Source organism: Candida pseudojiufengensis (genome assembly GCF_024610245.1).
Source record: "Candida pseudojiufengensis strain CBS 10847 chromosome Unknown scaffold6, whole genome shotgun sequence".
NCBI lineage: Eukaryota > Fungi > Ascomycota > Pichiomycetes > Serinales > Debaryomycetaceae > Lodderomyces > Lodderomyces pseudojiufengensis.
This window is the reverse complement of record NW_026261522.1, coordinates 212051-236228: the sequence shown is the minus strand read 5'-3', so window position 1 is coordinate 236228 and position 24178 is coordinate 212051. Positions and strand designations below refer to the sequence as shown.

Genomic DNA, 24178 nt, shown 5'->3' with positions numbered 1-24178 from the left:
AAGTGGTAATTTAGTTCTCAAAAATATTAAAGGCTCAAAACCTGCATACAATAGTTTGGTTGCTTAACATTCCACAAAGTTTAGGAAAAGAATTTAGACGAAAACCAAACATAGGAAAGGAAGGATAGGACAAAGAAGAAGGAAAGAATAATTTTTTTTTCATATTGCCGTATGTTTATAGTACTATTGTTAATCATTAATATAGACAACAATATAGAAAATGTTATTGTTATCACGATCTCTCTTGTTACCCCTTTTTATATCTATTTGATCAGTCGAAAAGATCATTTGATAAATAATATATAAATAAATTTTTCGTATATTGATTTGTTTCTGAATAGTGACCTATATATGCTTATTTTTAATATTCTTCAATAATCATCAATTAATTTTTCATTATTATTTGAAGGATCCCATACAGCAGATGGTAATTCCAAATTATTACTACTTGTACCATTACCATTACTATTTCCATATGGATTGTTGATGTTATTATTATTTGAATTTGAAGAAATTTCAAAATTTCGTCTTTCTCTTTCCCATTCTCTCCATCTTTTCATTTTAATTTTTGTTGCATCAAATATACCTTCAGTTGCTCCATGATCTCCTTTATCACCTCCTGCAACAGTTCTTGTTTCTCCCCAACTAAAATCATCAAATTTCCAATATGCATAACTTGGTAAAACAAAATTCCAAATTGGTAAAGCTAATAAATATATGAAAAAATATATAATATATGAAAATGATGAAATTGTTATAACAATTAAACATCCAGGTAAACCGAAAATAATAGCTAATAAAACTAATGACATAATTGGGGTTGGTCTTGAAATAATTGCAACTATAATAACATAAATTGTAAAAGATATAGCTGCTGGTAAAACTAATGTACCAACTAATTCAATAAATATAACAAATTGCATTGAAAAACAAAAAGTACCACATAGATCACTAACTAATACTAATTCCATAAGATTATGAACAGTTGAATTAATCCATCTTCTTCTTTGTGATAACAAGACTAAAAATTTATCAGGTACAATAGTTTTACAAGCAGCTTTTGGTATAAATATTTGTTTCCTCTTGGGAAAAGTTCTCAACATTAATGATGATAAATATCTATCTTCTCCTAATAATAATAAATTTTTTTTATGTAATGTATCTACAACATTATCTGAATATCTTTCAACAATATCTGGATTTGCTAATATAGGAACCCAATAACCATCTGATCCCTTTGGAGCTTTTATTCTATACATACAAAAACATCCAGGTAAACATGTAACACCACCAAATATACTTTCAAAAGCTTTTGCTTGATGATGAGATATATAATATTCAAATACTTGAATTGCTGTTACCCAAGTTTGAGATTTATTCGAAATCTTGGTTTCTCCACATAATCCCATAACCATTGGATCTTTAACCATTTCAGCAATCATATGAGTTAAAGAATCAGGAAAAACTCTTGTATCTGCATCAACCATTAAAACAATTTCATAAAATTCAGCCATTAATCCAGTAATTCTCCATATACTTTGTAACATTTCAAATTCTAAACTTGTCATTCTTTCATCAAATACAACTTTTTGTAAAAAACTCATTAATATAATTTGTGAATCTCTTTTACCTCTATTACCAGGTTTTGGTAAATTTGATTCTTCTGGTGTACCACATTTTACTATAGTAATCATTGGAACTCTTTGTTGTTTTTCTGGTGGTACAGTTTCATCATTATAATCATAAAATCCAGCATAAACTTTTGCCATATTATGACGTTTACTACCTTGTGCAACAGCAACATATGAATAAGCTTGAACTTCATCTCTTGGAACAGTTAAATCTGACATCATATCTAATACTATATCTGGAGTTGTTTGATCATTACCTGAACCTTTAATTAATCCATCACATACAACTAACATTAATTTATGAGAATTTGGATAATCTGTAGTTGCAATAGAATCTAAAGTTGTACGTATACCATCTGCATCTTCTGAATAACAAGTAATTAAAGTAATAGTATGAGCTAATGGATAACCAAATGGTTGATATTCAACTGGTGGTTGAGGTACAACATCTGGATGAATAATATCTGGTGATAATCCATGAACTATTGTATCTTCAAATCCATCAAATGGATTATATGTTGAAACAGGACGATTTAATAAATCAGTTGAAGAATTTTGATCATTTAAATATAAAGTTGACAGTTGAGTAATATTAGTATTTGTTTTATTATTTGTAGTTGTATTTGATGATTTTTTTCCATAACCATTTTTACCTAATAATGCAGCTTGAGTTGACATTGTAGTATATTTAAAAGTTTTTGATAATGCATCTGGATTATCATAATATTGAGATAAATCAGCATTTGGACCTAATGATAATTTTTGAGTTTTTTGAAAAACACTTTGTCTATTTGTTTTAGTTGGTTTATAATTAGCTCTTGCTTTTGGTGGTACAGTTTTAATTTGATTTCCAATAACTGGATTACTATCATCAACCCAATTTTCAATTTCTTTATTTCTTGCAACCATTGTTTTATTATCATATTCAGTTGCTCCTTGCTTTCTAGAAGTAACCCATCTAAACCAACATGCCATAACAAATTTCATAACAACAACTGATAAAATAAATACTAATGAAACAATTAATACAATTTGTGAAGCAATACATCCAATTGTATCAGAATCAATAACACCAACTTTTATAATTTCAGTTAAACATCTTGCAGCTTGACGTTCACCTGGATTTGTTAACACTAAAGAAATATCTAAACCTCTATAAGTATGATCATCACGTAATTTATCAAATAAATCAGGATATGTAACATCATCACGTTGAATCCAATTAACTAAATCAAGATCTAAAACATTTCCTGAATAAACAACTAAATTTCTTGATGAATTTCTAATATCATCCCAAGTAAAATAAACATCACCATTAACTTTTAAATTATAATAAGCTCTTCTTGCAACTTCACTTGTATGACAAGCCCAACCATTATAATAAGCTTGCGAATTATTAACTGAATCAGATCCATCTTGACTAAAAAATCTACAAGGCATATACCAAGCTAATTCGTTATCATCAGTATAAGGAATTGTACAATTATCTCTTGGCATAATTAAATTTTTACAATTTCCATTAACATTTTGAAATAAAAATGATGCATCTTTACCACCTGCATTAATAGGTGGATATAAAACATTTGAACCTGCACCAATACCTGCAGCTGCTGGATGTTGAGCTTGAGTTAAATCAAAAGATCTACCATTTATTATTAAATATCCAGTATTAACTTCATTAATTCTTGTTCTAATTCTTTCTGATGAACATACTGTTTTAGTAAAACCAAAAGTTAAATAAGCAACAAATGCTCCAATATATAATATACAAGAAATTAAACCAATTTTTTCTCTCCATGCAAATTGTCTATCTTTTGTTTTTAAACCAAATAATTTTAATAAAGGAGCAGGAGCCCAAAATGTTATAATATAACAATAAACTTTCCAAAAATATATATTATTTTTTTTATCATTTTTTGATCTATTTTTGGTACCTTGTACTTGAGGTCTTGGTAAACCATTAGATATAACTTTACTTTTCAGTGGTGAATGAGAATAATCATTTGTTTCATCATTTAATCCATATATTTCTCTTCCTCCTTTTAAATCTTGAGTATTTGGACTTCCTTGAGGTGAAGAATCATGAATTTCCATTAATGGAATACCTTCATTATCTTCGTCATTATTATTATTATTATTATTGTTACCTCCTTGATTTGGTGGTCCTTGATTATTTGAAGGACTTTGATTTGGAAAATGACCTTGAGTTGAAACAAATGAACTTAAATGAGATCTTGAACGACCCAATTCATTTGAAACTTGAGGATCTAGACCAGTTGAACTTGGTTGTACAACAATATGATCACTTTCTTGATTTGTAATTTGAGTATAATGATATCTTGGATGATTCGCATCTAAACGTGATCTTTCTGGTCTAACTAATGATTTTTTACGACCAATTCCATCACCAGATTCTGGATCAAATTCTCTATAACCTCGATGAGGACTACCACTCGGCCTGTTGAATGACATTCTATGACGTTGTTATGGTTTATGATTGTTTTGTATATATTCTTTGCTTTAAAAAAATAATTTTAATATTTTAAAGTTGTTTGTAATTTAATGCAGATAAAAGTAAGTGAACAAAATTAATGATGTTAGACCAATAACTGATATGTTAATTTGGAATGTTTTGTTGAAAGGAAAGGATAAAAAAAAAGGTGAAAATTCGGAACTAATATGATATATTCTATGAATAAAAACGATCGGATGAATTTTGATGTTGGTAGTAGTTGTGTTTTGACTCCGATATGTGGATGATCTATACCAATTTCCTATAATTGTGGTAAGTTAGTTGGTTGTGGTTGTAAAAAATTCGTATGATATTACTTTTATTAGTATAATTCTTCGCTTTCTATTAGTAAATTACGTTGCATATAATAAAAATTTTATTTTATTTTATTTTTTTTATAAATCAAAATCAAAATCAAAATATAAACAGAAACGGAAAAAGACATGGGAAGTAAGAAAAACACGACATTCAAAGAATTTTAGGTATACATTTTCAAGGTATTCCTTTTATTCTGGTATCAAATTCTGATTTAAAATCTGTAGTATCTAGGATACAAATTATATGGTATCAACTAAGCACTAATGAATGGATAAATTCATAATACTGATGGGTTAAATAGATAAATTACTTAATAATTAGGACGTGTTTCATTGACAAATTAAGTGAATTGATTTTGTTACCTTAAAAAACAATAGTAATAATGTCTTAACACATCATACATTAAAAGTCAGATCCTTTTGATTTGATTTGATTTGATTTGATTTGCAACAATTTGACAATTTCATCTACTTTGACTTTAGACATAAAAAAATCTGGTAAGCAAAACCTATGCGGTAAAGCAAAGTTTGGCTTTATGGTGAGCTGACCGTCCAAACAATACTGCAAATATAAGTATCTAAGGTGCAATAATGATTGACGGAATGTCGTAAAATAACCGCGCCTCAAGTTTAAATTACTAACAAAGGAAGGAAGAGAAAGGTGAAAGGTATTTCATTCGCCTTTAATCTGGGTTTGGACTGAGTCTAGTAAAAATCCACAATTTAGTAGCTACAAGAAGAACAAAACTAAATATGAATTATTCTATTTAGTAACAAGTTTAGATTTTATATACTAGATTTTAATTCTGAAGTTATGAAGTTTCAAATAATTCTAAAAATAGAAAGTCAACTTTTACATTGGTAGCGTCATTCTTTTTAACATCAATATTAAATAAATAAGTCTACTTAATCTACAATTAAAAGTTGTTTCATATTTTGACGTTTAATGTCGTTGATCTAATTTACAATGTTTCTTTGAGATTGTTTCAAATGAATCGTCTTCATTCACTCTACACTGTAAAAGAAAAACATATAACAATTACTACAATGCTTTTAATTCATTTTTTTATTTATAAATCTATGTAAATAAAAATGCTATTTCAAAACTCATTTATTATCTTCTAATACTTTAATCCAATCATTATTTTGAAATCTATAATTATAAGGAATTAATTTAATAATTAATTTATTTAATTTTTTAAATTCTAATATATTTTTATTTTCAGTCACATTTGAATTTTGAATTATTTCTTTAATTTCAATTAAATTATTTAAAATATAATTAATTTCTTCATTTTGTAATATTGGTATTGGTCTTTTTTTACCTAATATTTTTAAATCTGATATAATTCTTCTGAGAGTAAAACTTATTCTTTTAATTATATATAATTCAATTTGTGATTTAAATTTATTAATTGTTTTATCATTTTGATGTTTTTGATTTAATATTTTCAATAAATTAAATAATTCTTTTAAACAATTAAATCTAATTTTTTCATTTTTAAAATATTTGATTGGTTCAGTTGTTGTAAAATTTTCATCAAAATCATACATTGTCAATTTATTTATTGATTCAATTATTTGTTCTTCATTTTCATCTTGAAATTTGATAATTTTTTTCTCTTCCTCATTTAAATCATATAAAAAGGAATTTAAATAAAGATTTTTGATTAAATCACATATTAATTCATTCTTATCTTCAATTAATTTAGGTATAACTTTATCACTTATTTCTTTATATTGTTGGATTTTAACTTGCTCCTCATCTATAGTCAATTGATTCCATTTGTCGTTTTCATTATTCATATTAAACGCTAATGATAAATTTTTAAGTATCAACTCCCATAAATCTTCACTTATTTCATTTTGTAATATTAATTCTTCAATAATTCTTTGTAAAATATTATGTGCTTGAATCCAAAGTGGTAATTTATCAACTTGTTTCACTCCTACAGCTCTATTTTCAATTAATTCTAATAATGATTTAATACATTTATTTATATCTTGATCATTTGTAAATAAATTTATATAACCAAATTTTTCAAATTTTTCTTTCATAATTTCAATTGCAAATGAACTTATTGCTATGAATGTAGGGATTTTATAATTTTTTTTAGATAGCAATTTCGAACTTAACTTTTGTTCTATTCTTGGTCTGACTGCATAAGGATATATAATCATTTGTGATAATAATTGAATAATAACTGCTTGAACTTGAATATCATCTTTATTAATTACTTTAATATTTGATAAGATTGTAGACTGTAACTTACTTGGTTTATTCTCATCAGTTTGTTGCTTCGATAATATAGGATACCTTGCTGACTTATTAAATACATCAACTATTTTATCCACATGATTTAATGTTAAATTTTTTTCAATAATTCGATATAATTTTGTGAAACATATCATATATTGAACTAAAGTCTCTTGATAATTAATATCTATTAAATTATATTCAATTGAATAATTACTCCATAAGTTGAATAGCATTTCTCGAATTTCATCATTATTAATTTCAAAAGGTGATTCAATTAAATTTTGAAAAGATTTAAAAACAAATATACTAATTTCAATTTCTTGTAAATCTAATAATTTATTCATATAATTTAACAACATTTGCCATTTATCAATTAAATTTATAATTTTTGAATTTGAAATGAGGAAAAATTTCCTATACATAGTAACAAATCCTTCTAATAATAATCTTATTGTTTCATTCCATTCTTTATTATTTTTTGGAGGTATAATTTCAAAAAGACAAGGAAATGCAATTGAATAAATCATATCCCAATTTTCTTCCATTATAATACCATGAACATCAATTATTTGAAAAAAAGTTTGAATTGCACCTTCACGAACTTGAGCTCTTTCTGTTTCTTGTTTTGAAATTTTAGCTAATCCAAATAATAAATATAAATCAAGACAGATATATGCATTATATGATTCATTTGTTGTATCAATGTAATTAATCAATTGTTTTTCCAGGTTAATATTTGAGACTAACTCATTAGTGTTATTGTTATTTTCAAATTGTGATAATCTTGATTTTAATGAGTCACTAATTAACCAAAAATAACTTACTGCACTAAATGAAATATTTAGATCAAATGATTGATTTGCAAAATTAATTAAAGTATCAATTAATTTTTTCAATTGTTGAAATGGTAATGATAATAAAAATTCATCAAGTATTAATTTCATAGTTTCAAACGATTTTTCAACCATTGATTGAAATTTTTCTTTTAAATTTGTTTCATCTGTACCTGTAACTTCAAATGGTGTATTTAAAATTTGAAATACTTTACCCCATGAATTTTGATAATGTAAATCATATTTTTCAATGAGAAAATATAATGTTGTTAAAATAGTCAAATGAATTTCCGTTTCACAATTTAACACTAACAATTCCTTTGGGATACCTTGCTTGAACAATTTCTCCAAATATAAATTTAATCCATCTAGTGTTTTATCAGCTGTTTGTGATACCAATTCATCATTATTGAAACCTTTAAAAGCCATCGAAGTTATGATTTTGGTAAAAGATTCAACTATATATACTCTTATATTAAAATTCAAATCTCTCTTGGATCCAAGCTTGGTGATATATTCAGTAAAAGAACCCCAAACTTCATCATCTTTAATCAAGAATTTTTCGGTATTCAAATCACAAATCTGAAAGATCATATTTAAATAAAATGTTTTATTATATGGTGATTCCTCTAATCCAAATTTAAATTCATTTTCTAGTTTACTGGAGAAAGCAACATCTGATAATTCACCTAAACACTCCAAAACTTCTTTAAAAGAATTAGCTGGAATATCATTTATACTATCGAAAAGCCGTTTATATGCTAAATCAATTATTCCATAATCAGTTTGAGTTAATTGAGGTTTCGAATAATTTGTAAATGTTGAAATAGATGGTGAAGTTGCTGAAGATTCTTTGGAACCACTAAAATCATCCAGTCCATTCAAGTAATATGCAACCCATTGTAATGTTATCCAAATAATGGACCATGCTTCACCAAGTGTAGATCCTAATGACACAGCTAAATTTAAGAATGTTTTTAAACAAAGAACATGACGTGAATTAAAATATCTCGACTTGAAAGAAACCGAATAACCATTTGTGTCGTTTCCCTGAATTGTTGAACTTATGGATTCAACAATAGATCCACCAAGTGCCATCAACTGTTTCTTTTGATCCTCATAAATTGAAGTAGTTTCAGAGTCGTCTTTAATTTCTTGTTTACTAACATTCTTTGTAATTGCATTTGACAATTTCAATAGTAAAATATTCCTTATAGAATTCAATCCTAATAATCCTATTGCGTGAGTGAAACTTTGATATGACTTCAAAACTTTTTGAAAAAGTAAGTCATTTAATGATGTATATATGAATCTTTCATATAAGGATGTAACTTCAGAAGCTGTTGATCCCATAATCGCATTAATTAAATCAACACTTGCTTCAAGTTCCTTCTCATTTCCATTGTTTGACAAATTAGATACATAGTTAGACACTCCCCCACTAAATTTAATCAAAATCTCAAGAATTAAATAGGTTGAATATGTGTTAGGTATATTATTAGATGGATCATTTTTATCTAAATGATCAATGACCATTGTTTTAAGACTTGAATTTTCAACAGATATGAAGTTTTGTGAGTTCAATCCCTGGTTTCCATTAGAATTAGTTTCTATGCTTGGTCTTGAAAAGGGCCTAACAATGTCGTTCAAATATTGATTATCATTAGCAAAAAACGTACTTAAAACGGTGAATAACTCCTTCAAAACATCCTTCTTCAGTTTATCATGATCATATTTTTCATAAATTGATTTAATAGAATCGAAATTTGAAAATAAATAATTATACATTTCTAGAATTAAAACTTTTTCCCAATCTGGAGTAAATGCTTCTCCATTTGAATCTGCATCATCTAATAATAAATGATTTAAATAGGACAAGATAATTTCGATTTCAATTTCTAGGCTATTGAGTTGTGTAGTTAGCAATATTTGTATAATTCTTAATGCTCTTAGAATTAAAGGATAATGTTTAGTAGGTGAATTTAAAATTTTTAATAATGCAGGAACTGTTTGACTTCTTAATAAATATGACAACTCTTTATGATTGCTGAATAAATTTTGATGACCATTGACTATGCTTTCAATTATCTCTAATGCTGCTTGACTTTTTAGGTGAATTGAGTTACCAAAATATTCTGGTTTCTTATTAATTAAAATTTGATTTAAATCTTGAAAAATTAAATAACCTTCATATGATAAAGTATCGACTTTCAATGATTGATTGTTATCTATTTTCACATTTCTATCTCCAGTTGTCTGGGAGTCGTTAATGTTATCAAAAATATTGGTAAATAATTGTTGTAATGTAGCTGAAGCTGCATTTGAGACTATAGGTGATTTATTTGATGTAGTTAAGTTTGAACAAATACTTAGTATACCTAGCAATGTGGATCCTGACATGTTTGACTTATATACCAACATAAAAGACGGTAGACATTGTAGTATTTTCAATTGTATTTCAACAGCCAAATGTGACGATTCTGTTAGTGTTTTTATCAAAATGTTGAGTTTTTCATCAGGTATGAAGTGATTGTTTAGTAGTTTTTGTATAATTGGAATTGCAATGCTATTGATTTTAAGATTTCCAGTTTCGCATGCTAAAATCAAGGTATTAGTCAACTGTAGTTGTATATTTTGATCACTCAATTGTGTAGTTGATTTTAATAATTTTATGGAAGTGTCAGATGCATGTCTCACATCTGCGAATCTCTTCTTAGATTCCGAAGATAAATTTGTAAATTCAGCTATGAGCAGTTGTACATTACTCATTCTGTCATTTGTAATTGACTTGGTTTGTATGAATCGTGTTGTTTTTCTTTATTTTATGGAAACACCGATCAATATTCGTTACTTTTTTCCTTTCGAGAAATAAAAAACCGAAATACGTCAAACACCGAATTATTCAATTTCTACAAAGACAGTGGAAACAATATACTTACAATCATTAACTCATTCAATTCATATAACAGTTATAAAAATACATATAAAATCATCTTGGTAACATTCTTTCAACACCAAATACGTGTGGCTTTATACCAAAATGATTTTTGCAGCCAAACTTCTTTTTCTTCATAGATTTCTTGTTTTATAACATCAACATCAAGCAAATTTCTACCAGTTACTAAATCAATGTCTTCAGCTTTAATATAAAGTCTCCAATTTCTAGTCCAAATTTTATGGCCAATATATGAAACCAAAACAATTGGGGCAGCCAAATACGCTTCAAAAAAAGTTTCAACTTTAAAGTTTTCACCAGACACTGGCCATAACGCCACATAGAATTGAGCAACAAGGATCAATACATTAATCATCATTGAAAGATATGCACCATAATCCCCACCAATGGCTTTGTAAGGTTTGAAAATATCAATTCCTTGCACTTTGGCAGCATAATTGACCCTGACTTGAGCTAAAGAAATTGAAAACCAAATGAAGACACATGATAAACCACTAACCGCTAATAACCATGCAAATACTGTTTCTTGATTTTTGGAAGCACATATAAAACCAATGAGACCAAACAATAATGCAAATATAATTGCAAAAATTGGTCTACCTCTTTTATCAATGTATGCTAAAAATTTAGGACCATGTCCAGCTTCTGCTAATGCCACTAAAGGTTTATAGGTAGCAAAAACACTAGCATTAGCAACCGATAAAACAGCAATCAATATTAAAGCATTAAAAATTGATGGTAATACTTTAATTCCTCCATTTTTAATAGCAATAACAAACGGACTAGCAGATGAATTTGAATTACCCAACAATTGAGGATCATTAAATGGAACCAAAAAGCAAAGTAATATAATAGCTAACATATAAAAAATAAGGATTCTCCAAAATATTTGTTTTGTTGCTTTAATCAAAGATTTTCTTGGATTCGATGTTTCAGCTGCTGCTATAGCTGCCAATTCAGTCCCAGCAAAACTGAATGATGCATTGACTAAAGAATTACAGACACCTTTAAATCCATTTGCAAAAGGTGGATGCCAATTTTTACCTCCAATGTATCCTTGTTCACCTCCTCCAGCTACTAATACTATTGCCAAAATTATGAATCCCAATATAGCAATGGCTTTAATAACTGAAAATACACTTTCACCATATCCATAACCTTTCACACCAAAAACGTTGATAGCTACAATGACTACCCAAAATATAGCAACCCAAGCAGCTGCATTAATATCATCATTCCAGTATTGTATTGTTAAAGATGCTGAAACTAAAGACAATGGAATTGTCACAATCCATTGCAAACAATAATTCCAATTCATTGCAAACGCCCAAGATTCATCTATAAATCTTGAATTATATATTAAAAAATTACCACGTACTGGAAATTGTGAAGTCATTTCTCCCAAATGTTGAATTATAAAAAATATTAAAACTCCTACTATGAAATAACTTAAAAAACTACCCAACGCACCAGCCGTCGCTATTATTGATCCACTTGAAATGAACAAACCAGAACCAATACATGATGCAAGAGCTATTAGTTTGACTTGGTATACTTTCAAATTATCTTCTGGAGTCAAAACTTCAACATTGGAGATATTATTTTTATTCACTATTTGAAATGATTTGAAAAATGAAACGAATGAATTTTCCTTCGTACTTGATTTTTCATTGACATAGTCTGATATTGTTGATTCTCCACCAATTTGTTTCGATGATTGTATTTGAAACGAGTTTAATGAATTTCCATCTTCCAATTTTGAATCTTTGAATGACATGTCGATTATGATTTAATATTTTGCAACCAAGTAATCTGAAACAAATCCAATTACTTAGTTAAATTTCGGTAAAGATTAACTACTTAAGCTTAAGAAAGTCTACTCCTTCCATTAGGGGATTTGAAAGATTTTATATCTCATAATCTTAACTCCATTGAGAGATGATCTTTAAATACATTTAAAAAGTTGTAGTAGTTATTGCAGATTTATAAGTAAAATTTTTTTTTTCTTTGTATTCAAAGGGCATTTCTGATTATTTTTGTATAATTGATTAGGCAATTTATGCGTTTTCATATTCGTGCATAATTTTTGAATCTAAGTTAAAATATTCAGGGACTTTAAATAGATGTATGGAATTTGACTGATTAGTATCAGATCTCGAATTAAAATTACCGTTTTTGAACTTTAGCTACACTTTGTTATGATTTCACAAGGGATCAACTCCTTTGCCTTGCACTTGCTCCGTGATCCGTATTGAAGTATTGCTACTTTTGTGTTGAGATCCAAAATACTAGTTTCTCCATTAAAATTTGACTAAAGTTTACAAAACTTTGAAACAAAGAGTAAAAAATAAGAAAGTAATTTTTGAATTTCTTTTTTTCTTCGATGTTTCAAATTCTCATATTGCCGCTTTATAGTTTCCTTATACCAGAATTATTGCACACAAAAGGAGCTTAATGTCCGAAGGCATCGATCATACTGAAATGCCATTAAATCTTAGTATTTAATTTTCCCGATGAAATGCTAAGAAAGGTCCTATCCTAGCTGTAAATGTTATTTAGATTGTTTGTCGTTCTAGACTGTGAGTTCTCGTAGTTGGCCACCGTAAGTTTAACGATGCATCGGGGATGAGTTTTCATTAATTTCTTGTACTTTTTTGAGGTCATGAGTTTTACATATCAATTTTCAAGCGGAATGAGAGTCATAGTAACAGACTGTCCTTTGCTACTCTAACCTTATTTCTTCATATCAAACACAACAACTGATCATAGATCTAAATGATATGCGCTACCAAACCGTTTTTGTAAAATTGTTTGTCTTACATTTTTGATCTAAACTTGCTTATCATTTAAAAAAAATACGAGTGTTTGATCATACTAATGCCATTTGATAAACTCAAAAACATCGATGGTAAATTTGTTAAATCACCGAATAATCAAAAACGACCGTTGAGAAGTGATGAACCAATTCAAGAAAAAAAGTTGAAAACCTCTCCTTCAGAGATAACAGAATCAATTGATGTTAAACATATTCTTCCAAAGTCAGTTTCCACAGCACCAGCTACAATACCAGAGAGAAAAAAATATATAGAAAGAATTGCATCGATTATGTTAAAGATCAATCCATCAATTGCAACCCCTAACTTAAAAGCCATAGAATTTGAGTATGAAATCGCGAAAAGTTCAACTACAAGAACATATGCCTCCACACTAAGAAATGCGGTATATAAATTGGAGCATCCAGAGAAATTTGATAAAGTCAAAAATAAACCTACATTAAGCTCAGCGGAAGAATTGAAAGCTTTAAGATCGTTGATTATTCCAGTTAGTAAATTACTGAAATATGGTTATATAATGACGCCACCAACTTCAAAACCAAACGAAAGCTTAACTAGAATATGTAGTAGATGTGGCACTGAATTCAAATTAAGTCAACAGTTGGAAAAAACAAAATGCTTTTTTCATCATGGAAAAATACGTCGTAAAATAGAAACTAAGTCAAGATATTTTGATTGTTGTATGGCTCCACCGGATAGTCAAACTCCTTGTGATTCATCTGAACATCACGTTTTCCAAATAACATCACCAGAAGAAAAACAATCCATACTACCTTATAAGTATACAAGTGACTTATTTAAATCAAAGGGAAAATACGAAGTTCTTGGGATTGATTGTGAAATGGGATTTACTACTAAGGGTTTTGAACTAATGAGAATTACTGCTGTTGACTATTTCACTTTGAAAACGGTATTGGATATTTATGTATTACCTTTTGGAGAAGTTGTTGATTTAAATACAAGATATTCTGGAATATCGAAAATTGATGATAAATTTATGAGTTACGATCAACTGATGAAAAAATTAGGAGCAATTATGGGAAAAGATACAATTTTAATTGGTCATGGATTAGAAAATGATATGAATACTATGAGATTGATTCACAATAATATAATAGATACTTCAATTTTATATCCTAAATTTGAAACAAGTCCTACTTTCAGATTAAGTTTAAAAGATTTGGCTTTTAAATATTTGAGTAAAAACATTCAGGTTGGGGAACATGATAGTGCAGAGGACTCAATCGCCGCAATTGAAATTGTGAAATTTCATATTAATAAAAAACTATGAGTTTATTATATTATTAAAAGTCTGGTAATTTATATCTCAGATTACTTGATTCAGCTATGGCTCTGTTGCAAGATATACTTTTACCCTTTCTACAGAAAAAAGTACCATTTAATGGTATATAATTAAAAACATAATCAATGGAAGTGCCCATAAAGTTTGAATTTATATCTAAAAACCCACAAGAATCATGAACTTCAACTCTTTGCTCAAGATTTACTTCAATAACTGTTTCTTTGAATTCGATTTGCATTAATTGTTGGAAATCAATTAAACAATTTAAGTCATAATTGAGAACGTCAAAATTATTAAATTTGTATTCCTTAAATTGTTCATACCTATTGAATTCATCTAATAAAACATATTTCAATTGTGTATCTATTACATTTTCATCTCTTAAGATCATATTATGAATATTCTCCGTAGGTTGTAAAATACTTTTCATCTTTGGATTCAAATTAATTCTACATTCACTTGCTTCATAAAATCTATTTGTTAATTTTAAGGATCTTATGTAATATTTCACATTTGTGTTTTCAATACATTCTTGCTCTTGAACCGTAGGTGATATTTTTGATGAACTAACGGAAGTTGACCAAATTTGAAATTTTGATAAATTTGTTGGTGATACCGTAATTTTATTTGCAACTTTTTGCAAGAAATCAATAATTATTGATTTGTCATGAGTTTTTGATGTGATTTTGAATATAGGACGGTCTTGATAAGATGGATTTGGATTAGGTTTTACAGCATTCGCGATTATTATGAAATAAATAAACAATATTATTGAAAACATTATGATGATTAACTTGTTTTAAGTTGTAAAAATTGGGTGCAAAATGTTATGCAACACAAAAACAACTGGTAAACTTATCTAATAAATCCACATTAAGTTTTTACATAGCACTGTTTATGGACGTCACTTTATTTTGATGTACTAGACTATACCCATAATTAAAATTAGACATTTTATGATTTCTTTTTCAATTGCAGTACTTCTCTATACGGTTTAATTGAAACTAATTACTTATTTTATTTGGTATTAGTAGACCTAATTATATGGTTCTCAAATAAGAGCCCAATATATTTAAATTAATCACACAAAAATTAAACAGTTAGACACGTAAAAATTTAAAACCGTATTTTTAAAAATCATAATAATAAGACGCGATTTAGTGTTTAATATTAATTCTATTATTTTTTACAACCAATATCTAGTTTTATATTAACCACATTCAATATTCATTCATTTAATGTTCAACATAATTATATCCTTCAATAGATAATATCATGGCGAAATTTAAAACTCCAGCTAAAGAGCTGGCTAATCAAATGAACTCTTCTGGAAACAAAAAGCAATCATCATTAATGTCATTTTTCAAACCAATATCATCAATAGAAAAATCTAAAGAATCCAAATCCAATACATTACCAATCGTTTCATCACCATTAGAATCTAAAACTAAAACGAAACTCAAATTGGATGAATCTAGTGATAAAGAAAATGATTCTTCAATGTTATATGATCGTGAAGATGTATATTCATCAAGTATGACATCACCACCAGATTTCAATCAAACCAAACAAACACCACTTAAAGAAAGAACTGCAGCATTAAACTCTTCACCAGTTTTAACGAATAAAAGAGGGTCTAGACGAGTCAATTATAACGAATCAGAAGACGACGAAGACGACGGAAGTGAAGTGAATACTAAAAGAAAGAAAAGAAAAGTTTTACCTGTCGATAGTGATGATGAAGATGACGAATTTCAACCATTTCTGGATGATGATGATTTCGTTGTTGATGACGAAGTTAATGAAGAAGAACTTGAAGTTGAAGAAGAAGAAGAGGAAGAAGAAGATCATATGAAATCGAAAAAGAAGCGTTCGATTACTAAGTCAACACAACCCAAAGCTAATTTACCAAAATTACCAAATCTTGATGACAGTACAGACACAAGCATAAGTGAAAAGTTCAATGCATCTTCATCTTACCAAAACACAGATTATAAACCACAACAATATCTGTCAAAACCTATTTCTCAGAAAAAAAATTTTGAAAAACAAAATGAAGAAAGGTACCAATGGTTGATCAATATAAAAGATGCAGAAAAACGAGACCCAAGTCATCCTAATTACGATCCAAGAACTTTATATATCCCACAATCTGCTTGGTCCAAATTTACAAATTTTGAAAAACAATATTGGGAAATAAAATCTAAAAATTGGAATACAGTTGTGTTTTTTCAAAAAGGTAAATTTTATGAATTATATGAAAATGATGCTGTAATTGCAAATACAAAATTTGATTTAAAAATTGCAGGTGGTGGAAGAGCAAATATGAAATTAGCAGGAGTTCCTCAAATGTCTTTTGATTATTGGTCAAATGAATTCATAAAATTAGGTTATAAAGTTGCAAAAGTTGATCAAATTGAAAGTCAATTGAGTAAAGATATAAGAGGTGGTGGATCAAAAGAAGAAAAAATTATTAAAAGAGAGTTAATCAATGTTTTGACTGGAGGAACTTTAACTAATTTGGATATGATAACTGATGATATGTCTACTTATTGCTTAAGTATTAAGGAGCAAGCTCAAGAAGATGGATCCAAAATTTTTGGAGTTGCCTTTGTTGATACTGCGACTTCTGAATTGAGTTTAATTGAATTGGAGGATGATTCTGAGTGTACCAAACTAGATACATTAATAACACAAGTTCGTCCAAAGGAAATCGTTTGTGAAAAAGGTAATCTTTGTAATATTGCTAGTAAAATACTCAAATACAGTTCACATTCAAATAATCAAATTTGGAATCATTTGAACCCTATTACTGAATTTTGGGATTATGATTTAACATTGGAAAATTTAGTAAAATCAAAGTACTACCCAGCAAATGATTTAGATGATTTTTCAAATTATCCTCAAGTTTTAATTGATTTTAAGGAGAAACATGTAGCTTTCACTGCATTAGGTGGTTTGTTGTCATATTTAAAAATTTTGAAATTAGATGAAAGTATTATGAGTTTGGGCAATATTCATCATTATCAAATTTCAAAAAATCAAGCATCTCATTTGATATTAGATGGTAATACATTAGGCAATTTAGAAATATTGAATAATAATTATGATGGTTCGGATGAAGGTACATTACTAAAATTGATAAATCGAGCAACTACTGCATTTGGTAAAAGATTATTAAAACAATGGGTTTTACATCCTCTTATGAAAATATCCGACATCAACGATAGATATGATTCAATTGAATACTTGATGAATGATGGTTTAGAATTAAGATCTGTCTTAGAGGAATGTCTTTCGAACTTGCCTGATCTTGAAAGATTAATTGCTAGAATTCATGGTAAAACATTAAGATTCAAAGATTTTTTAAAAGTGATTGAAAGTTTTGAAAACATTGCAAAATTTTCTAAAACTTTATCAGAATTTGCCAATATAGAAAGCGGTGTTTTGTATAAATATTTAAAAAATTTTCCAGAAGAAATGGCAGGTTACATATCAGAATGGGAAGATGCTTTTGATAGACAGGAAGCTAAAAATGATGTAATAATACCAGCAGAAGGTGTTGATCAAGAATTTGATGAATCTCAAACTATAATGAATGATTTAGAAGCACAATTGAATCAAAAATTAAAAGACTATAAGAAACAATTCAAATCTCAAGAAATCTTTTATCGTGATTCTGGTAAAGAAATTTATCTTATAGAATTACCAATCAAACTTGTTAAAAATGTTCCTCAAAATTGGTTAACTATGGGAGCAACATCAAAAGTTAAAAGATTCTGGTCACCAGAAGTGAAAGAATTAGCAAGAAAATTAATGGAACAAAGAGAATTACATAAACAAGTTTGTGATACACTTAAATTAAGAATGTATGAAAAATTTGATAGTCATTATCAAACTTGGATGAAAGTTTTGGTCTCAATTGCCAATATAGATTGTATATTATCATTAACAAAAGTATCAGAATCAATGGGGTATCCATCATGCCGTCCTCAATTTATCGAACAAGATCAAGGGGTCATTGACTTTCAAGAACTAAGACATCCTTGTTTCATGGGAATAAAAGAATTTATTCCAAATGATATTCAATTAGGTGGAAATGAACCAAATTTTGGATTATTGACAGGTGCTAATGCAGCAGGTAAATCAACATTAATGAGAACAACTGCTTTAGCAATATTATTATGTCAAATTGGTTGTTTTGTGCCTGCGAAACTGGCGAAATTGACCCCAGTTGATAGAATTATGACAAGATTGGGAGCAAATGATAAGATTATGCAAGGAAAATCAACATTCTTTGTTGAATTATCTGAAACAAAGAAAATTTTGGATTTTGCAACACCAAAATCTTTTGTTATCATAGATGAATTAGGAAGAGGTGGATCTACTAGTGATGGTTTCGCTATTGCTGAAGCTGTTTTATATCATTTAGCTACTTATTTAAAACCAATTGGATTTTTTGCAACTCATTTTCATACATTAGCATTATCATTTCAAAATCATTCTGAAGTTAAACCATTACGACTAGCAATTATTGTTGATCAAGATTCTAAAAAAATTACATTTTTATATAAATTGGAATCAGGAGTTGCTTCAGGATCATTTGGAATGAATGTAGCTTTGATGTGTGGTATAAGTCACGAGATAGTAAACAAAGCTGAGATTGCTGCTAAAGAGTATTTAGTTTAGATTATATAGTGATAGTATAGAAGTCAATGTCAATTGTAGCTTAGCTGTTTCCCATTTCATCTATTGTCTTGCTTACAATCAACTTATCTCTTATATGGGGTCAAAATCGAGGTTTAATTTTGTGAGCACTCGGATTTGTAGTTGATTAGGCATAAAATTTATTTGCAGCAAATATTTTTGAAATGCTTCAAAATTGCCAATGCACTTAGCCTCTGACACGGTAAATCTTATATTTGTAAAAACGTCTTCTAATAATTCAATTAGCAAGAATTTGAAATCACTGACCTTTCCAATTTCATCTTATTTTGTGATGTTTTCAATAACAATCTCAATCACAATATGGTGGATTAAAGTAGCAATTTTATTTAATCACCGAGCCGCACCAGCCTACTTAAAAAGAATATTATAGATTAAACCCCAACTTTTCATTAATTATTATTCAATTTTAAATATTTTTCAATTTTACTTCTACTGTTTCTTTCTCTCAATTAGTTCCAATTCAATTCAATTGATTAAAGATAGCATAAAAAATGTCATTATTAACAGCATTAGGTTTAAACACTAGAGTTCCATACCATTTCTTATTTTATTCATTAAGTTTTGGAGGTTCAGCTTTTTACTCATACATTGTATCACCATTGATTTTTAAAAATTTAACAAGAGAAGAATTTAGTAAAGTTCAATCAAAAGTATTTCCAACTTATTTTAAATTTCAAATTTTATCACCATTCATTTTAGGTTTACTTACACCATTTGCTTATTGTCCATTTTCAGTAGGAACATTAGCTATAAGTTCAATTACAGGAATGTTAAATTTATTCTTTTTTGAACCTAAATGTCATGCTATTAAAGAAGAAAGAATTAAATTAGTTGCTATCAAGAAGGATAAAAAAGACAACGGAATCGAACCATCCGATGCTATGGCTGCTTTAAATTCTCAATTTGGTAGATGGCATGGATTAAGTACCTTAATTAATACTTTATCTATTGTCTCTTTGGGTGCTTATGGTTTATTTCTCGCTAAATTTTTGACCTTTATTAGATATTAAAAAGGCTTTTTACATGTATTTAGGAGAGTTTGATAAATAAAATTCGTAATAAACAAAACATTATTCTGAAAATCTGATTGTAACAATTTAAAAACTATAGACTTTGAATTCATTACTTTAGGTTTGTCTCGACAATGCCAATTCTTTTATACAACTTGAGTAGACTTTTTGGGAGGATACTCATATAACTTGTAGTAATCGACGACTTGCCCGTTTAGGTTATTTTCACCTTCTATCGGTAAATAGAATACATTTCTCCAATTAGCATCTCCAATAATCCAAAAATCTAACCAATTTTGTTTAAATCCATAATCAGTTGGAATTTCAATACGTAATGGGTCAACAGTTGATTCATTATTATTTCGTCTTAAAAGTGATGCAATTGACATCTTAACAGTTAGTATAAATTGATCAATTCCCAATAAATTTAAACAAGTTTGTAACTCTGTTGTCTTTTGTGATGGTGGTTGAGTTATTGAATCTGCAACAACTTCATTTGGAACTGTTGAATGGTTAAAACGCCTACTGTTTGATATTTGTGAATTTAATGAACTGAATTCCCAGGTTGTTAGACCTCGTAAGATTTGAAATGTTTGAACCACACATAATATTAAAATCCAAATATATTGAAGTAAACACCATACCATTAAATTGAAATGAAATGGATGATTCTTATACCCAAAACATAAATCATCACCGATCATCTGACAGAATAAACTCTCATCTTCATCATCTGAGTCATATGAATCTTTCAATTTGTCAAAATATCGTATTGACAAGTAAGTAAATAATAATATAGCAACGTTCAATGAATATACAAAAGTTATGAATAATTTATGATTTCTAACACCAATCTCGTTGTAAACCCATGGACAATAATGGTCAAATCTTGCTACTAATTTATTGTTGTGTCTTGAATATCTTGACCTCAAAGGTTTTTTAATTAAAGTGTTCACGCAAAAATGATCTGTATCAAATTTACCAACGTTTATAAGATCTTTAATTTGGGACAAAATTATTGATGAATCGGTTGGAGTTGGTACAAAACCTGGATTGATGAACATCGCTTTGAAAAATGACCATACAAATGTAACTATCACAACCGTGAGTAATAAGTTGGTAATGAAATTACTGAAAAACAACCGTGGAACAATGTTGTATGCCCATACTATTATACACCAAAAAGCTGTTGCAGAAAACACCCCAGCTAGGATTGGAGATTTGGGAAGCGGTTTATCGTCTATTAAATAAGTTGGAATGATGATTTTATTTACAAGGTAAATTCCAAATGCAAAAAATGATAACGAAAAAATTAATTTAGGAATTGCCAAAGATTGTGAAGTTGTGCATAGTTTCAATGAAATTGGTAGTAAAATGTATGGTGCAAGGAACGTTAATATCTTTCCCATTTTGGGTTGAATTATATTTGTTTTAGGCTTCCAAGTTTTTGGATCTCGACCACATTCAATTAATACTTTTTTCCAAGTAGTTAAACAATTCATATCTTGAGCTACTTCAAAGCTATCCTTGTTTTGATCGTTCTTAACAAAAATATCAGATCCTGCTTCAACTAAAGTTTTCATGACTGTTTTATAACCTCTCATGAAACACCAATGCAAGGGTGTAAATAAATTGTCGTCAACCTTAGTGACATCGGCACCGAATTTAAGCAAGGCATTAATTGTAAAAATATCATTTTGATAAGATGCCCAATGCAAGGCGGTTCTATTTGAACCATCTGGTTCATCTATATATAGTTTATTTGTATCACAACAAGACACTAGTAGGTATATCACCAACATGATATTTGAACTATGAACAGCTAAATGTAGTGAATCGTAATTCTGTATATCTCTTAGTTTCGGATCAGCAGAAGACTCAGATATCAAATAGTCAACAATGTAGACCAATCCATTTCTGCATGCCCAATGTAGTGGCGTAGCTTTCAATTCTCCACCATAAAGATTCGGATCGGCTCCATTTTCAATTAAATATTTCACCAACGTTAGTCTATTATTTATACATGCCCAATGCAACCCAGTTATTCCATCTTGAAATGTTTCGTTTACTGAAACATCTTTTGACCCTATTAATTGTTTTACCAAATCGATTGATCCTTCTTGACAACTTTGCATAAACTGAGCTAATTTTGAATTTGATTCTAAGTCCGTTCTGACATCATGTGAATCACCATTTACATTAGACTCAATGACAGCGTCTGTTGAATTGATAGACGCGGAGTCAAGAAGCTCCTCATTTTTCAGAATTTCCGAATCTATATTTTTGTCTTTCAACTTATTCAATTCTATTGAATCTAGGTTTTGTTTCGAAAAGCTTTCAACTTCAGATGTATTATTCAGCAATTCTTGGTGTTCTGTTTCGGTAAAACTCCTACCGCCATTTTCCTCTTCATGAATCATTACATAAGGTATTTCTGTAATAAATTGAACATAAAGTATATTAGATGGTGATATTGATGCAATTGATTTGATTTTTAAAGACTTTAGATCGAAATTTTGCAATTGAATAACTGCGCCGCATGGAAAAATTAGGTCAAGACTTTTAGACTTTTTTTAAACTTATGCAGAAGTAATTTTGAATCACTCTTTTAAAAGAGGGCGAAGGTAGAGAGACATTACAACAATCATACAGCTTATTCGAGTATACGTAATTAACTTTTAGTTGAGATTTCAATACAATCATATTAATGATCTTGTGCATTTGTGGCATTTTCTTCGTCAAGTTTTTTTTGCCTGTCATTTATACTTTTTATACTTCTGATTGATTTACTATCATCCTTACTATTAAGACTTCCATTTCCACTTTCATTTGTAATGGTTGCGTCATCATTTTTGAATTTTTCATTTGTACCTGAGGAAACCCTTGGGTTTGATGTGGTATATACTGCAGTTGTGTTGCTTGTTTGAGTGGTGTAGGCACTGCTTGAATTTGCTGTTGAAGCTTCTGAAGAAGTACTTGTGCTTCTTGGTTTACGATGTAAAAGATCTAATATTTGCTCACCAGCTTTTATTGCATTTGGTTTTATTGTTTCATCAATGTAAGGTATTACTTTATCATCAATATATGGTTTCACTTTGTCATCAATATATGGTTGTACAGTATCATTTATGTAACCAGGTCTTACTTCTTCCTTACTGATAATACCCATGTTCTTTTCTCCAACTCTTGTTAAATGTTTTTCAAGTAATAAATAATTTCTTGAATTTGCTTTATAACCAATTTCAATAATGCTTCCAACTATAGGAATTAATCCTAATCCAAAATCAATTGCAATATTTAGCAAGAATAGTAATTGTAAATCCAATGGTAAACCATCAGTAATTTGTTTTGCTAAGTACAATAGTTGTAATGACCAAAAAGTTTGAACTATAGTTCCAAAAATAGGTACTATACTAACTAAATTAGTCCAACCAAATTGAACTCCAAATATTGAAAACCAATAATCATAACGATAAGCTCTTTTTTTAAATAATTTCAAGATTTTGATATCGTGTTCATCAATTCCTTGTGGTATTTTTCTCTCAACCTTTTTATATTTCTTTTCACCTTTCCTATTAATATTTGTTACCACATATTCATAATAAGGGTCTTCTACTCCAAATTTATTCCATTGATTATCTTTGATAAGACGATTTGTGATCCATTTTAAGATAAATGATGACATTTATTGAATTCAGTATATTGTTAGTAAATTGAGTATTCAATAAATTTTTGGAATTATGAAATTAATAAGAATTTTGAAAATTGGTAATAGATCTACTTGTATTTTAATA

The 24178-nt window shown here is 28.4% G+C and overlaps 8 protein-coding genes across 8 annotated transcripts; 3 read left to right on the top strand and 5 right to left on the bottom strand. All coding sequences in view use genetic code 12, as the record gives it.

Annotated features, from left to right (window-relative positions):
* Window positions 1-371: 371 nt before the first annotated feature.
* On the bottom strand, window positions 372-4103 carry CHS3 (chitin synthase; the record flags this gene model as incomplete). Its single annotated transcript, XM_051756619.1, has 1 exon — window positions 372-4103. One exon carries the CDS (start codon window positions 4101-4103, stop codon window positions 372-374), a length of 3732 nt encoding a protein of 1243 aa, XP_051616934.1.
* A 1464-nt stretch (window positions 4104-5567) lies between these two features.
* Window positions 5568-10322, bottom strand: MON2 (Mon2p; the record flags this gene model as incomplete). Its single annotated transcript, XM_051756608.1, has 1 exon — window positions 5568-10322. One exon carries the CDS (start codon window positions 10320-10322, stop codon window positions 5568-5570), a length of 4755 nt encoding a protein of 1584 aa, XP_051616933.1.
* Window positions 10323-10561: 239 nt separating this feature from the next.
* KGF55_000194 (uncharacterized protein) lies at window positions 10562-12286 on the bottom strand (the record flags this gene model as incomplete). Its single annotated transcript, XM_051756597.1, has 1 exon — window positions 10562-12286. One exon carries the CDS (start codon window positions 12284-12286, stop codon window positions 10562-10564), a length of 1725 nt encoding a protein of 574 aa, XP_051616932.1.
* Window positions 12287-13386: 1100 nt separating this feature from the next.
* Window positions 13387-14634, top strand: REX3 (RNA exonuclease; the record flags this gene model as incomplete). Its single annotated transcript, XM_051756586.1, has 1 exon — window positions 13387-14634. The coding sequence occupies one exon, from the start codon at window positions 13387-13389 to the stop codon at window positions 14632-14634; it is 1248 nt and encodes a 415-aa protein (XP_051616931.1).
* Window positions 14635-14647: 13 nt separating this feature from the next.
* Window positions 14648-15427, bottom strand: KGF55_000192 (uncharacterized protein; the record flags this gene model as incomplete). The annotated part of the gene is made up of 1 exon (XM_051756575.1): window positions 14648-15427. The coding sequence occupies one exon, from the start codon at window positions 15425-15427 to the stop codon at window positions 14648-14650; it is 780 nt and encodes a 259-aa protein (XP_051616930.1).
* A 494-nt stretch (window positions 15428-15921) lies between these two features.
* On the top strand, window positions 15922-19335 carry MSH6 (mismatch repair ATPase; the record flags this gene model as incomplete). Its single annotated transcript, XM_051756564.1, has 1 exon — window positions 15922-19335. One exon carries the CDS (start codon window positions 15922-15924, stop codon window positions 19333-19335), a length of 3414 nt encoding a protein of 1137 aa, XP_051616929.1.
* Window positions 19336-19865: 530 nt separating this feature from the next.
* On the top strand, window positions 19866-20384 carry KGF55_000190 (uncharacterized protein; the record flags this gene model as incomplete). Its single annotated transcript, XM_051756553.1, has 1 exon — window positions 19866-20384. One exon carries the CDS (start codon window positions 19866-19868, stop codon window positions 20382-20384), a length of 519 nt encoding a protein of 172 aa, XP_051616928.1.
* Window positions 20385-20530: 146 nt separating this feature from the next.
* Window positions 20531-24069, bottom strand: AKR1 (palmitoyltransferase; the record flags this gene model as incomplete). Its single annotated transcript, XM_051756543.1, has 2 exons — window positions 20531-22914; window positions 23160-24069. The coding sequence occupies 2 exons, from the start codon at window positions 24067-24069 to the stop codon at window positions 20531-20533; spliced, it is 3294 nt and encodes a 1097-aa protein (XP_051616927.1).
* Window positions 24070-24178: the final 109 nt, after the last annotated feature.